Source organism: Mus caroli, chromosome 6 (genome assembly GCF_900094665.2).
Source record: "Mus caroli chromosome 6, CAROLI_EIJ_v1.1, whole genome shotgun sequence".
Classification (NCBI taxonomy): domain Eukaryota; kingdom Metazoa; phylum Chordata; class Mammalia; order Rodentia; family Muridae; genus Mus; species Mus caroli.
In genome coordinates, this window is record NC_034575.1 from 47,263,895 (window position 1) to 47,275,938 (window position 12,044).

General features: G+C 47.7%; 1 protein-coding gene across 2 annotated transcripts in view; it reads right to left on the reverse strand.

Annotated features, from left to right (window-relative positions):
- The window catches only part of Jazf1 (JAZF zinc finger 1), a 303,501-nt gene that overhangs the window by 3,202 nt on the left and 288,255 nt on the right, over positions 1-12,044 (reverse strand). For both annotated transcript variants that reach the window (XM_021165549.2, XM_029478835.1), the window contains one exon: positions 6,867-7,036. In XM_021165549.2, the coding sequence (XP_021021208.1) occupies positions 6,867-7,036 (170 nt within the window). The remainder of the gene's footprint in view (positions 1-6,866; positions 7,037-12,044) is intronic.

Genomic DNA, 12,044 nt, shown 5'->3' on the forward strand with positions numbered 1-12,044 from the left:
ACTTATATACTCTGTGTACATTTCTTAAGACTTCTTTTTCAGATTGTATCTCGCTCTAACAGCTGCTAACATCTTCACTTTTGCTAAACAGCTTTCATCTTAACTTTGCCTGACCCAGACTCTAATCTACTACAACTTACAGGGTTAGTTTTATAGTTAGATGAAACAGATTTTCATGACTGTAGTGAGATGGCTTTCCTTCCCTGTGCGTGGCTGCTAATTGTTCTCAGTGGAATTCGTGGAGAAGAACACCCAGCTGCCGTGTGTCACCCAGCTTTGTTGAAACCACACTCTGGGTATTCATCATATACACTAGGTATGTTGGGAATAGTTCCGGAATAGTCCCATCCAGGTGCAGGAGTTTATCTTAACACTCTATTAAGGGTAAATTTTATAATAGAATCCTCAACAAATAATAGTAATAATAAGTAAAATAAAAATATCAGAATGTTTTCCAGCAATTGGTTTTACTCTCTCACTAGTTTACACACTATAAGATTATTTACCAGCTTAGCAAACAGGCCCCAGAGGTGAAGAAGGAGCAGAGAAGATACTTAGAGTCTCTGTATCTATCAGTAGCTGCCACATTAGAGGACAGGAACAGACAGCACAGTGAACACCGGTGCTGAGCACGGGTTACTAAAAGGGTGAGGAGGCTGTCCCTTAAGTACCTAGGGCACTTCTCAGATGCCCTGAGCTTCAGAAAATAATGAGTTTCCTGATGCTATTTGGAGGGCATTACAATGCTTGCCTGGCCCATGGCACACTATTGCAGAGTGCATGTGTTAAGTGGCACCTCACAACATGTACCTCAGTATTAAGATTGCTGTTAAAATGTGGCTGAGAGGTGTCTGTAGTTACACCATTTTTGGATTTGCAGTACACGTTCTGTAGTAGAACCCTGCATGACTGAAGCTGAGGGCAAGAGGCTGTACTTGTTCCCAGGCCTGGCCTGACTCAATCAAAACAAATGGGCTCTGTCCACACACATGCCTGGCTCTGGTCTTTTGCATCGTTAGCCTCCTGCCTTGGGCTGAACACCCCATATTTTGCTAAGAGGCACGTTGGGAGTCGGAGCTTGGAGGAGCAGGTTCATACAGACCTCCTGTGATGGCAGATAGGTAAGCCTAGGCAGCCCACCCCTCACTAGTAAATCTGGTCTCACTGGATGCAGGCCTGTGGTGAAGGTACCAGCTGGACATCTAGCCCAGATGCACCTTCCAATGGCCTTAGCCCCAGCCTGGTGTCTTAGAGCAGCTACATCCAGGTGACAATTTCAGTCAACTCAGAGAACTGTGAAAAAATAATTGGAAGTTGTGCTGGCTGGGTTTATTTTACCGTGACACCAGCTAGAGTTACCTGAGAGGAGGGACCAGTTGAGAAAATGCTCTTAAGATGGGGCTGTAGGCAAGCTTGTAGGGCATTCTCTTAATGATTGATGTGGAGAAGCCCAGCCTACTGTGTGTGGGGTCACCCCTGAACTGGTAGGTCTAGCCTCTTAAGAAAGTAGGCTGAACAAGCCATGGAAAACAAGACAGTAAGCGGCACCCTCCATGGCCTCTCTCTGCATCAGCTCCTGCCTCCAGGTTCCTGTCCTGCTTGAGTTCCTGCCCTCACTGCTTCTTATGATAAACTATTATATGAAACGAAGTAGGAATAAACCCTTCCCTCTCCAAGTTGTCTTTGGTCCTGGTGCTACATCACAGCACTAGTAACTGTAAGTAAGACAAGATGTAGGTGTTATGTTTGGGCAGGGAGGGAGAGAGGAAGGGGGAGAGTGACAATTTAGAAGAGAAGACCTCCAGGTTGTAGGTCAGGAATAGAGTACTTGCCTGGCATGCATGGAATTCCAGATTTACTCCCTAGCACTCCCCTCAAAACTTGGAAATTGTGACTTCTGAATCCAATGTGGTGAAGGTGGTTCTCTGGCTTGTAAATGTTAAGAATGCATCTTGTCTGCTTGCTTAGTGACTCTTCAGTTGAACACTAGTCTTTTTGAGGGGGTGGCTACTAAACATTTCCTGTCCTGTCCCCATGGGTCTCGTTGGAAGATGGATGTCTTCGTGAGGGTTACAGTTGTGATGGAATACCGTGAAAAGCCACTTGGTGAGGAAAGGGGCTTATTTCACTGACAGGTCCATGTACCAGCTCATCAACAAAAGCAGTGAGGGCAGGAACTCAAGCAGGGCTGGCACCTGGAGGCAGGAGCTGACATAGAGGCACGGAGGGTGCTGCTTCCTGGACTGCTCCCATGGTTTTCTCAGTTGGCTTTCTTACAGAACCCTGGAGCACCAACCAGGGGACGACACCACCCACAATGGTCGTGTGCCCTCCTTCCATCAGTTGCTCATTTAAAAACTGTCCTACAGGCTTGCCTTCAGCCAGATCTTACAGAGGCATGTTCTAAACTGAGGCTCCCTCTTCTTGGATGACTAACTTGCGTCAAGTTCAGTCATAAACTAACCAGCACACTGGGTTCAAACAAACAAGTGACAAGCTAATCCTATGCTCACTACCACTCAGACATTGTCAAGATAGAAAAAGAGAAAATACATTAAGAAGCAAAATGACAGAACAACTGCAGCTAGTTAGGCCAGGGGAGATCTGAAGCCAGCATTTAAATCCTCACATAGTTCACCAGGAATGGGAAATGAATCCAGCAAGTTCTATAGCCTTTTCCCGACTGTTTCTGAAAAACAACTACCTTATACAGCTTTATTCTGGGAAGAATGAAGCCAACTGCACATTTAGAAGCATTCTTAGGGTGTCCAGAGAGTCCAGGGCAGCATCCATGCTGCTGCTATTTAGCCTACTCCCAGGTAGCAGTGGGGAAGGCTTACCACAGTGTGGACTGTTCAGTGTGTGACAGAGTGTGTGTGCACACTTGTGTGTAGAGGTGTGTGTGCACGTGTGTGCCTGTGGGTATGCAGAGGCCAGAGCAGGTCTGTTTTATTCTCTGCCTTCCTTACTGCCTTAAGGCCAAGTCTCAGCCTGGGGCTAAGATGGCAACCAGCAAGTCCCAGCAATTTTCCTTTGTCTGCCTCGGGCACCTGTGTGTGATGTGTGCTCAGCACATGCTCACACTCATGGAGCCCAACTCCAGACTCACACCGGCTTGTTTCGACTTTCCTATTTTTATTGTGTGTGTTTGTGAATGCACTTGTGAGCTGCCTTGACATGGGTACCCACACTCAGGTCCTCTGGAAGAGCAGGAAGTTCTCTTACTGCTGGGCATCTCCAGCCTCAGCTCTAGACTTTTGATGAAGAGATTCCCCCTGCACCCTCACCCCGTTCATCCTATGTGTAGGCAATAAAATGGCAAGGTAAGATGAAGCATCATTCAAAGTTGTGATGACATCATCTTACAAGTTTTTGCCCCTTGGAAATATTAACAAAATGCTCAAATCCTCTGGGTTCTGAACAGAGGTGCCAAGATTAAATTTTGAAAGGATAAGGGAGTTCATTGGAGAGTCTAGAATGCAATGCTGGGTGCTTGATGTCTTCAGATAACTACTCAGATTTTGGGTGAGGAAATGACAGAGAATGACCTGCCTTACAGAACTGGAACAGGAGTCAGGAATGGCACTTGTGTAGTCTGTGTTTCCTCAAGGACCCTCCTAAAATGCTAGGTACTGTTTACTGCTCAATTCAAACGCATAGCTGGGGGACTTTGGCACGCCTTCCAACTGTGAAGGTCTGGGACTCTAAATAGTCTTGCCACTGGGCTATCTAGGAAGGAAGGCAACAGAAGGAGCAAGCTAACAGCTTACGAGTAGGGGAATTTGGATTCTGTCATTAAGAACTACTGCCCTTATCAAATTATGCTTGTCAGTAGAATAACTACAAGCTATTCCAAAACTTGTAGTCCACAGGAGGCCTGCAGTCCAGATGCTGAATGGGGCCATCCACCTCCATGGAGTGATCTTTGTTTTCAGTGCACTGGACCAGATATACCCAGTACGTGCGGCCCTGGATAGGAAAGCTGGAAATGAGGTCCTTGAGGTCCCTGGTGTTTGATGGAAAGGACACAGTGAGGGTTTCTGGGGGAGTTTGGTGAGGACGGGGAGGAGAGCCGCGGTTGCAGGGAGAGCATCTGGAGGGGTGTGCCTCCTGCCTCCACAGCGCCAACACACTAAGAGCCAGGTGGTCAGAAGCACACCACTCCGCCATGGCTCACGTGCTTGGTGTGCACACCGTTCTGTGGAAGGTACCGCGGGACTGTGGTGGGACGGGCTCACTACTCACATCAGAGGAGGCGCTGTACTTGAATGTATGAGTATCAAACAAGCCTCCTTTTCATACACAAAGATACTTTATGAGGTTTCCTCCGTGTCAAACATTTCTAAAGAGGAAGATTCTGTTGGCAGGATTTGATTCTGTTCCCCTACTCTTAGAGCTTAGTATTTCCTAGGTTTTAAGAGATGTTAGGAAAGAGTTCTTGTGGAGCTACGGACAGCACCCAGGCCCACTGCACACACGAGGCAAGGCCAGGCAAAGAGCCACCATCTAAGCCCAGGACACATTTCAAGTGGAACATGGGTTGAAGGAGCACACTGAAGGCTCCTGAGTTAACTGCAGAGCTCCAAAGGAAACTGGATCCATCTGGGAGCCCCCTTGTGGGAACACCCCAAGAAGTGGAGTGGAGTCACTGCCCGTGCTGGTCTGTCTGTCTGTCTGTCTGCTGTGGTCTCAGCAGAGACACCTGTGAGGAGCAACTCATCACAGGGAACACTGAGCACTGAGCGTTTAGACTTGCTTTTACAAGTTTTCCATGGAAGAGGCTGCAGTGAGCTGGGGTAGGGGTGGGGCTCTGCTCTTGGGCTCCCTCCAAAGCAGAAGAGTGGAAGCTGCACAGAGGGGAGGGAGGCATCAGGGAGGCAGGAAGCACACAGGAGGGATTTGGACAGACACCACCAAAGCTGCTGCCCACGCAGCTGCCACCGCCAACAAAACATCCTGCCATGACAGGCCAGGGTGTCTGGGGTGCAGAGAGCCTAGTATCCCCTTCTCTAGGTACTATCCTTTTCTTGGTTCTGAGGTTATCCACCACGTCAGGGACCTATGCACAGTGAAGGTGAATGAATTCTCTCAGGACAGCTCTGCTGCTCTATAGCCACAGGGCAGCTCAGCATCTTTCTGGGAGGAGTGGCTAGGGGTGTCTCTGTGCTAGGGGTGTCTCTGGCATTCTGAATCAGTAAGGGACACACTTCCCTCACAGCCACTAGAGCCATCCGCTACTCAGTGTGCTGGAAGCCAATCAGTTCCTGCAGCACAGGGTCACTAAGTTTGCTCTTGGCCTTAAAAGGGGAGAGCATTCAAAGCCCATGTGAACCCAGGCTTCCATAGAGGAAGAGGTTGCTAGAGACTCTTCAACGAATAAGGGAGGGGGAAGAATGTCCCACCCTCCGGCCCAGAGTGAAGGGTGGAGTTTGTGTTCCTCCTCCTCTTTCTGAGGTCCCCCTCGATCCCTCTTCAGTATGGCTATTGTACAAGGCTCTGATCACACCGCAGGCACTGGAGAGGCGGCCACAGTTTGAAGAGCAGCTGATGTGGAGAGAATGGGTCCAACACAGGCAGAACACCCGTGACATACCCTGTCCAGCTGTTACTGTGAAGCTGAAACAGGAGGAAAACCTGCAGTGAGAGCTGCCCTTGGGGGTGCTCCGGTCTATCTTGCCCTTTGGCATACTGTGCTGTTACCATTAGAGGCTCTTCTTCTCTGTGCCTCTAAACTTGGATATGGAAGCTGTACGAGTGTGTTCTGTGATGTGTGCTGACCTGAACTGGGCAGCCCTTGTAGAGTTGATAAGACTCACACCTCTGTCCTAAGGTTTGCATGTTTGTTTAACAAAGGCCATCTGGTCTACCAGACCTGGCGCAGCAGCAGAGTGATGCCCTCACCTTTGTGAAGCTGTTGGGGTTTCTGCTTTTCTAATAGCGAGATTAAAATACTAACAGTTGTTCAGAGACACATATTTAAGGACCAGCGTGAGATGCGCTCATGCTACCGACTTTCAAGCCTTTAAAACCTAGGCAGTCTGCACAGACAGGGTAAGCTGGTGCCGTCGTGTCCACCAGCCATGCTCCGGAGCTTTTCATTTCTACACAGTTGATTTTAAAGAGCTGCTAACACCTGTGGGGACCTCCTGTACACACTTCTCCTTGGTGCTTCTTTTATTGTTTTGTCCTTAGTAGTTTTCTCAGTAGAAAAGTTAGTACCACCAGCTACCTAAGTCACCTAGTGTTAGGACTGTTAGACACAGCAGGTGGACAGAGGAGATGCGGGCGAGAGGGAGAAATCAAAGCATTTTCTTTTCCTGGTCTTTTATGGGGAGGTGGGAGAGGGCAAGAACTGCCCAGCTGGAAGGTAAACACCCAACCCTGTTTTCCAGAAGGCTCTGTAAACCCAGCTGAGGCTTTTACAGGTCCAGCCACCTGGAAATCTATGCACTGAAAAAAAGTGTTTTGCAAATAAGTAGGTTGACACAGCCCTTGCTCTGTTTCTATGGTGTTGGAAGGAACTGAGTCCCTTCTGCATGCTAATCACCATCTCTACCACGGATGCTCCAGTCCCTTCACTGGATATTCTGACAGGCATCAAAACCAGAAGCCGCTTACCACGGAGCTCTTTGACTTTAGTCTCCCACACAAGTCAGAGAAGGAGAAAGGCTTCCAATCACCCAGAACCCCAGCTAGTGCTCACTGGGCACGGGGTGCACGTCCCTGAGGCTCTTGCTCTCATGAACATGGGCGATGAGTGTCTATCCCTGGCACACAGGCAGCTCTCTTTAGAATTTCGAAGGGCAGCTATTTTACAGTGCTTCTTTGCCAAGCAGTTACACTGAGTGAAGAGACCTTTCCTTTACCTTGTATCTCTTTTTACACCCCGGAACTGGGCAGGCGAAAGGCTTCTCTTCCCCTCCATTCATGCACATGGAGCTGAGGATTGCTTCAGAGCTGATGGCGCTCTCTGTGGTCCAGGACTCATCACTGTCTGACTCCTCATAGTCCACCTCTTCCTCATCATACTCGCTGCCTGTGGAGCAGAAGAGACGTACAAAGACCGTCAAAAGCTGCCCCCTCCCAACAAGTCGGCTGAAGGCTTAGCAATAGTGGCAGCCATTGGTGTACAAGCAGAGGGCATGCTAGACCCAGGTGGCCTGCTGTTACTCCTAGGGAGGAAAAGACCAGGTTAGAAGCTTGCCAGCAATCCACAGCTAGGAACTAGTGAAGCAAGGATTTCATTCTGGGATAAGATTATAGTTAGGACTGCCCATGGCTGCAAAGGGACCAGGAAGGCTCCAGGGGTCCAAGCACAAATAGACAACAATGACAGAGCCCTCTTAATACACATACAAGCTAGACTGAACACGGTGATGGGGAAAACTCTGTCCGTTGGTTTCTTGCTCTCCTAGTCTAGAAAACACTAACTGCTTCAAGCAGATTTTTAGGAGGGGCCAGACGTTGGATCTTTAGCTTACAGAGGCTACTGTGGAACTACAGGCAGGCTACCCCAAGCCAGGAAGCAGGGAATGTCTAGAGCTCTGAGGTGCAGGTCTGGCTTCCTGGAGAGAAAACATTCTTTTCCCATCCACCTATCTCATCTGCCTTCCAGCCACACACTTCCCAACAGGCCTGACTCGTTGAATGACTACTCAGAATGGAAGATGAATCCTTTATATTCCTAAAGATGAAAGGGGCTCTGCCCAGAGTTGAATTAAGAATCGGCTTTCCTGGTTCAGGACAGCTGGGATGGAGAACCGCGTCAACAGTGCTCCTATTTTACTCTCTTTAATGAGGGAGGCCCAAAGCCATTTATTTTGCACTTTTGCACAATACAACCCTGAAGGACATAATTCTACAGATCATAAACAGTGTAAAATAATATGTTGACAAGTCCTAATGCATTTACAAGCCCCGTGGAATAAATAGGAATTATAGCACAACATTAATAAGAATTATATGGTAGCAATTACAGTTGTGAAATTCATCCCCCAGGTGTGAGGCTAAATTGCGCCAGGGGCCTGCCTAGGTGCTTCATTGGCTCGCTCTGCAACATCAATTATTTCAACACCAAATATTGGCACTTTTATTGGGTTTCATTTTAATAGGCATTAATAAGACTGTTTGAAGAGCAGTTGAGCCAGCAGCCAAGGACGCCATCATCTGAGGCTGAACGTTGCAAAGGTCCAGGAAGGAGTGACTGCGTGTTTACTGAGTGCCCGTGATGTTTCAAGTAAGCCCCATGCCTCCTCTCACTCAGTCCTGGAGTGATGATGAGGTAGAGAAGAAGCCGACCCCTGTGCAGGGTAAGATGTGTCTGCTCTATTAGCCACGGAGGGATGCTCGTTCCTTCGGCTGCATCCCAATAACCCTACAGCTTATGGGCTCCTCCACAGGGTCCCTCTTCCTCCACATTTGCTGGGTCTTTACCACTTACTCTTTACCATTTAGCAGGGTTTCTGTGTCTGCTAAGAACTTTTGGTGAGGGTGTGGGGTGGTAGAGGGCAAGGTGCAGAGAAAACATTTGCTTAAAATGAGGCTTTAGGATTAAAAGTGGGTTTTAGTCAACCCTGCTGTATATAACACCCGCCATCATCTAAAATAAAAGTAGAGCAAGCTTGGTAATGCTTGCACCAGAGACTCCACATCACTTGGCCACACAGCTTTCCCAGTCAGTCCCGAGCAAACCTCTAAAGCCATTTGTAAGCAGGGTATTGCATAAGACATTTTACTCTTAAACAGAGGCCACATGCTGGAGTTCTTTAAAATGCTAGTTTGAAAGCAGTAACTGTGATTTGGAAAGGCCCTTCAGCAGGATTTCAGAAAGTAAGAACAACTAATTTTCCCATCTAATTGGGCTAATTTGTTCACCTGAACATCAAGAACCGCTCAGCATTTACAACTTGGGGGAGGAGGTGGGAAACCCCTTAATGAAGCCCAGTAGAAGATAAAACTTTAAAACTAAACTGGATCAAAAGGGACCAGACCCTGAGGGGGTAGGAGCGGTGTTGCTGGAAACCACATGGGCCACAGGCAAAGCAGGCTGGTAGGGATGCCATACCGTGGGGCACAGGGCACGGTCCGAGTCAAAGGCAGTGCTAACATGAGTGGGGCACTGTGGGCACTGCACTGGCCACATGTATGCGTCACAGGGCCCCAAGGGGACTGCATGAGACTTATTGCCTCCCTTGGCTGGCAGGTGATGTACAAGACAGACCTGTGTTTAGTTCTCTTCTAGAACAAAGAGCTGTCAGAGCTGGCTCACATGTTGTTTTTTGTTAGCTGAGGGATAGGGCACGTGCTTTTTATTTTTCATGAAAGTGGTACAAATCTCTTTTTTGCAAATATAATTTAAAGGTTAGAAGTATACTCAACAGCACCGCTGACGTGCAGTAAGTACTCAAGTAAACGGACGGCAGTGTAAGGAACTCACTCATAATGTTACAGATACATATTACATACACATATTGCACATACATATTACATGCAGCACTTTTAGAAAAGCCAGTTCAGAAGCTCGGTATGGTAGCTGTATGCCTTTAATCCTAGCATTCGGGAGACAGAGGCTGGCAGATCTCTGTGAGTTCAAGGCCAGCCTGGTCTATATAATGAATTCCAGGACAGTCAGAGCCACATAGTAAGAACCTGTCTCAAGACAAACAAATAAAAACAAACAACAACAACAACAAAGCTAGTTCAGGAACTAAGAAAGGGGGGAGGGAGAAGGGTGTAGGGGCAGTGTGCTCAAACTCTGTTAGGCAGTGGGAACTGGGTCTGAAGAGTTGGACCTTGGTTGATCATGCAGCATTTCCAGTTTGAGAGGTAAGCGGGGCTAGTAGAAAAAAGTGTCACGCTCTGAGGGACAGCCTAGAAACTCGGGCACACTCTGTAGGAAAGCCTAGAAACTGTCACACTCTGAGGGACAACACAGGAACTCTGTCACATTCTGTGGGACAGCCCAGAAACTCCCACAGGTGGTCTGAAAAAGTTTTTAAAGAAATTGCTTTTGTGACTCACATGAGAAAAATATTAAGGTGTTCCCCTAATCGCACACACCTGTTCACAGCTGCCATTTGGGCAGACCCCATGTCACTGTCCACAAGCCCTGCTGTTTCTGCCACTTGTTCCCATGGGCCACAAGGGTCATCTCCACCCTTGTCCTTTCTCCTCCACTCTCTTCTCTCACTTCCCTGCACAGTCATTTATTTCTATAGAACGCCCTAGTCCTCCTTTGTCGTTCTAAGTGCATTTGTGGCATCTGGATAAACAAGCCAGCCTTTCCAGAACACCCACATGCCATGTTTTTATTGCTTGGGTCATTAATATTCAAGCAGCAGTGGCAACAGCACACTCAGACCTTTCAGGTTCTGGCAGACATCTCAGCCAGACGCCTTTCTGCCTACCATGGGTCTACCATCAATTATCTAATCAGCAATGAGTGCTTCACCAGTACTGAGACAACAGTCCACACCAACTGGGGACAGATGATGACAACGAGGGACACCACATGCTGCTGCTGGAAGATTCTTCACCTCCTTTCTCCTAGGCTCGGCTCATTATGGGATATCACTGCCCCTCCCCAGCAACCATCCTGTCTCATCTCTCTTGGAGCTTGGGTAACGGTGGAGATGGCTGGCTTGCCGTGAGCTGGGATCGGAACTCTGGTGCCGATGACACAGACAAGTCCTCTTGTTTTTAAGGATTTATTTTATTTTAAAAAAATCATATGTATATGTGACTGACTGTGTGTTGTTGGTACGTGTATTTGAGTGTGTATCTGCAGAGGCCAAGAGGAGGATGACAGATCCCCCTGGAGTTACAGGCAATTGTGAGCTTTCCAGTGTGGGTACGGGGAAGAGAACTCAGGTCATCTGCATGGGTAGTGTATATCCTTAACCACTGAACCATCTCCCCAACCCCAGCTTCAAACAAACAAACAAACAAACAAACAAACAAACAAAGAAGCATCCAGAAACAAAAGCTCTTGCTAGGTAGCCAGGCTGGCTTTGAACTCATGCCTTCACTCCCTGAGTGCTGCTATTTTAGGCTTGCTCTACCACATTCAGGCAAGCTCTGATTTTTGTGTTTACTCATTGGGTGGAAACATTTAAAGACTTATTTTTATTTTTGTGTATTTGTGTGTCTGTGAGTGGGAGCAAGAGAGTATGATGCCCTCACAGGCCATAAGGGGTGTGAGACCCCCTGGCGCTGGGGTTACAGGCAGTTCAGACCCATCTGCTGTGGGTTCTTGGACCTGGACCTGGGTCCTCTGCAAGGGCAGGATGTAGTCATCGCCCAGCCCTGGCTGTTGAGCTTTTGTGACGGAGTGTCAGTATGTAGCCCAGGCTAGCCTAGATCTCATTATGCAGAGCAGGCTGGCTTTGAACTCTCCACACTAGGATTAGAGGCACACGTTTGCCATACCCAGAACACCTCTTTCTTTAAAAGAAAATTTAAGATCTACTTGTACTAGCTTACTGCTAATTGTTTCTACCTGTAGCTCTACATAACAAACATTTTTAAATATTAAAAACTATCAAATAACTAAGCCAGAATGAATTTCTGAAATACTCATCTGTAAGTGCTGATACAGTCAAATTCTAAAGATTTCAACAAAATTCTATCAGCTTTTCTCTTTTAGTAGTTAAGCTTTAAAATATTTTAAAGGGGCTGGGGAGATGGCTCAATGCTTAAGAGTAGTCCAGCATCTACATGGCAAGTTCAGGGGTTCTGGTGCCCCCTTCCAGCCTCCACAGGCACTGCATGCAAGAGATACAGGCAATACACCTATCCATGTAAAACAAACATTTGGAAAATAAACATTTTTAAAACAACAAAGAAAATGTTTTAAAGGCAGGTGAGTCCAATCTGATCCCAGTGCTATGAAGCAGCCCCGTGGTGACAGCTAGGTGTCGGGCTTAGCTGTGGCTGCCCTGGGGTTCCAAGACCTGCAAGATATAAGTGGAGGAAGAGGCAGGCTGACGGTACACACCAGAACTCCTGGAGTCTTCTTGGTACAGGAGGCTAAGTTCCAGGGCTAG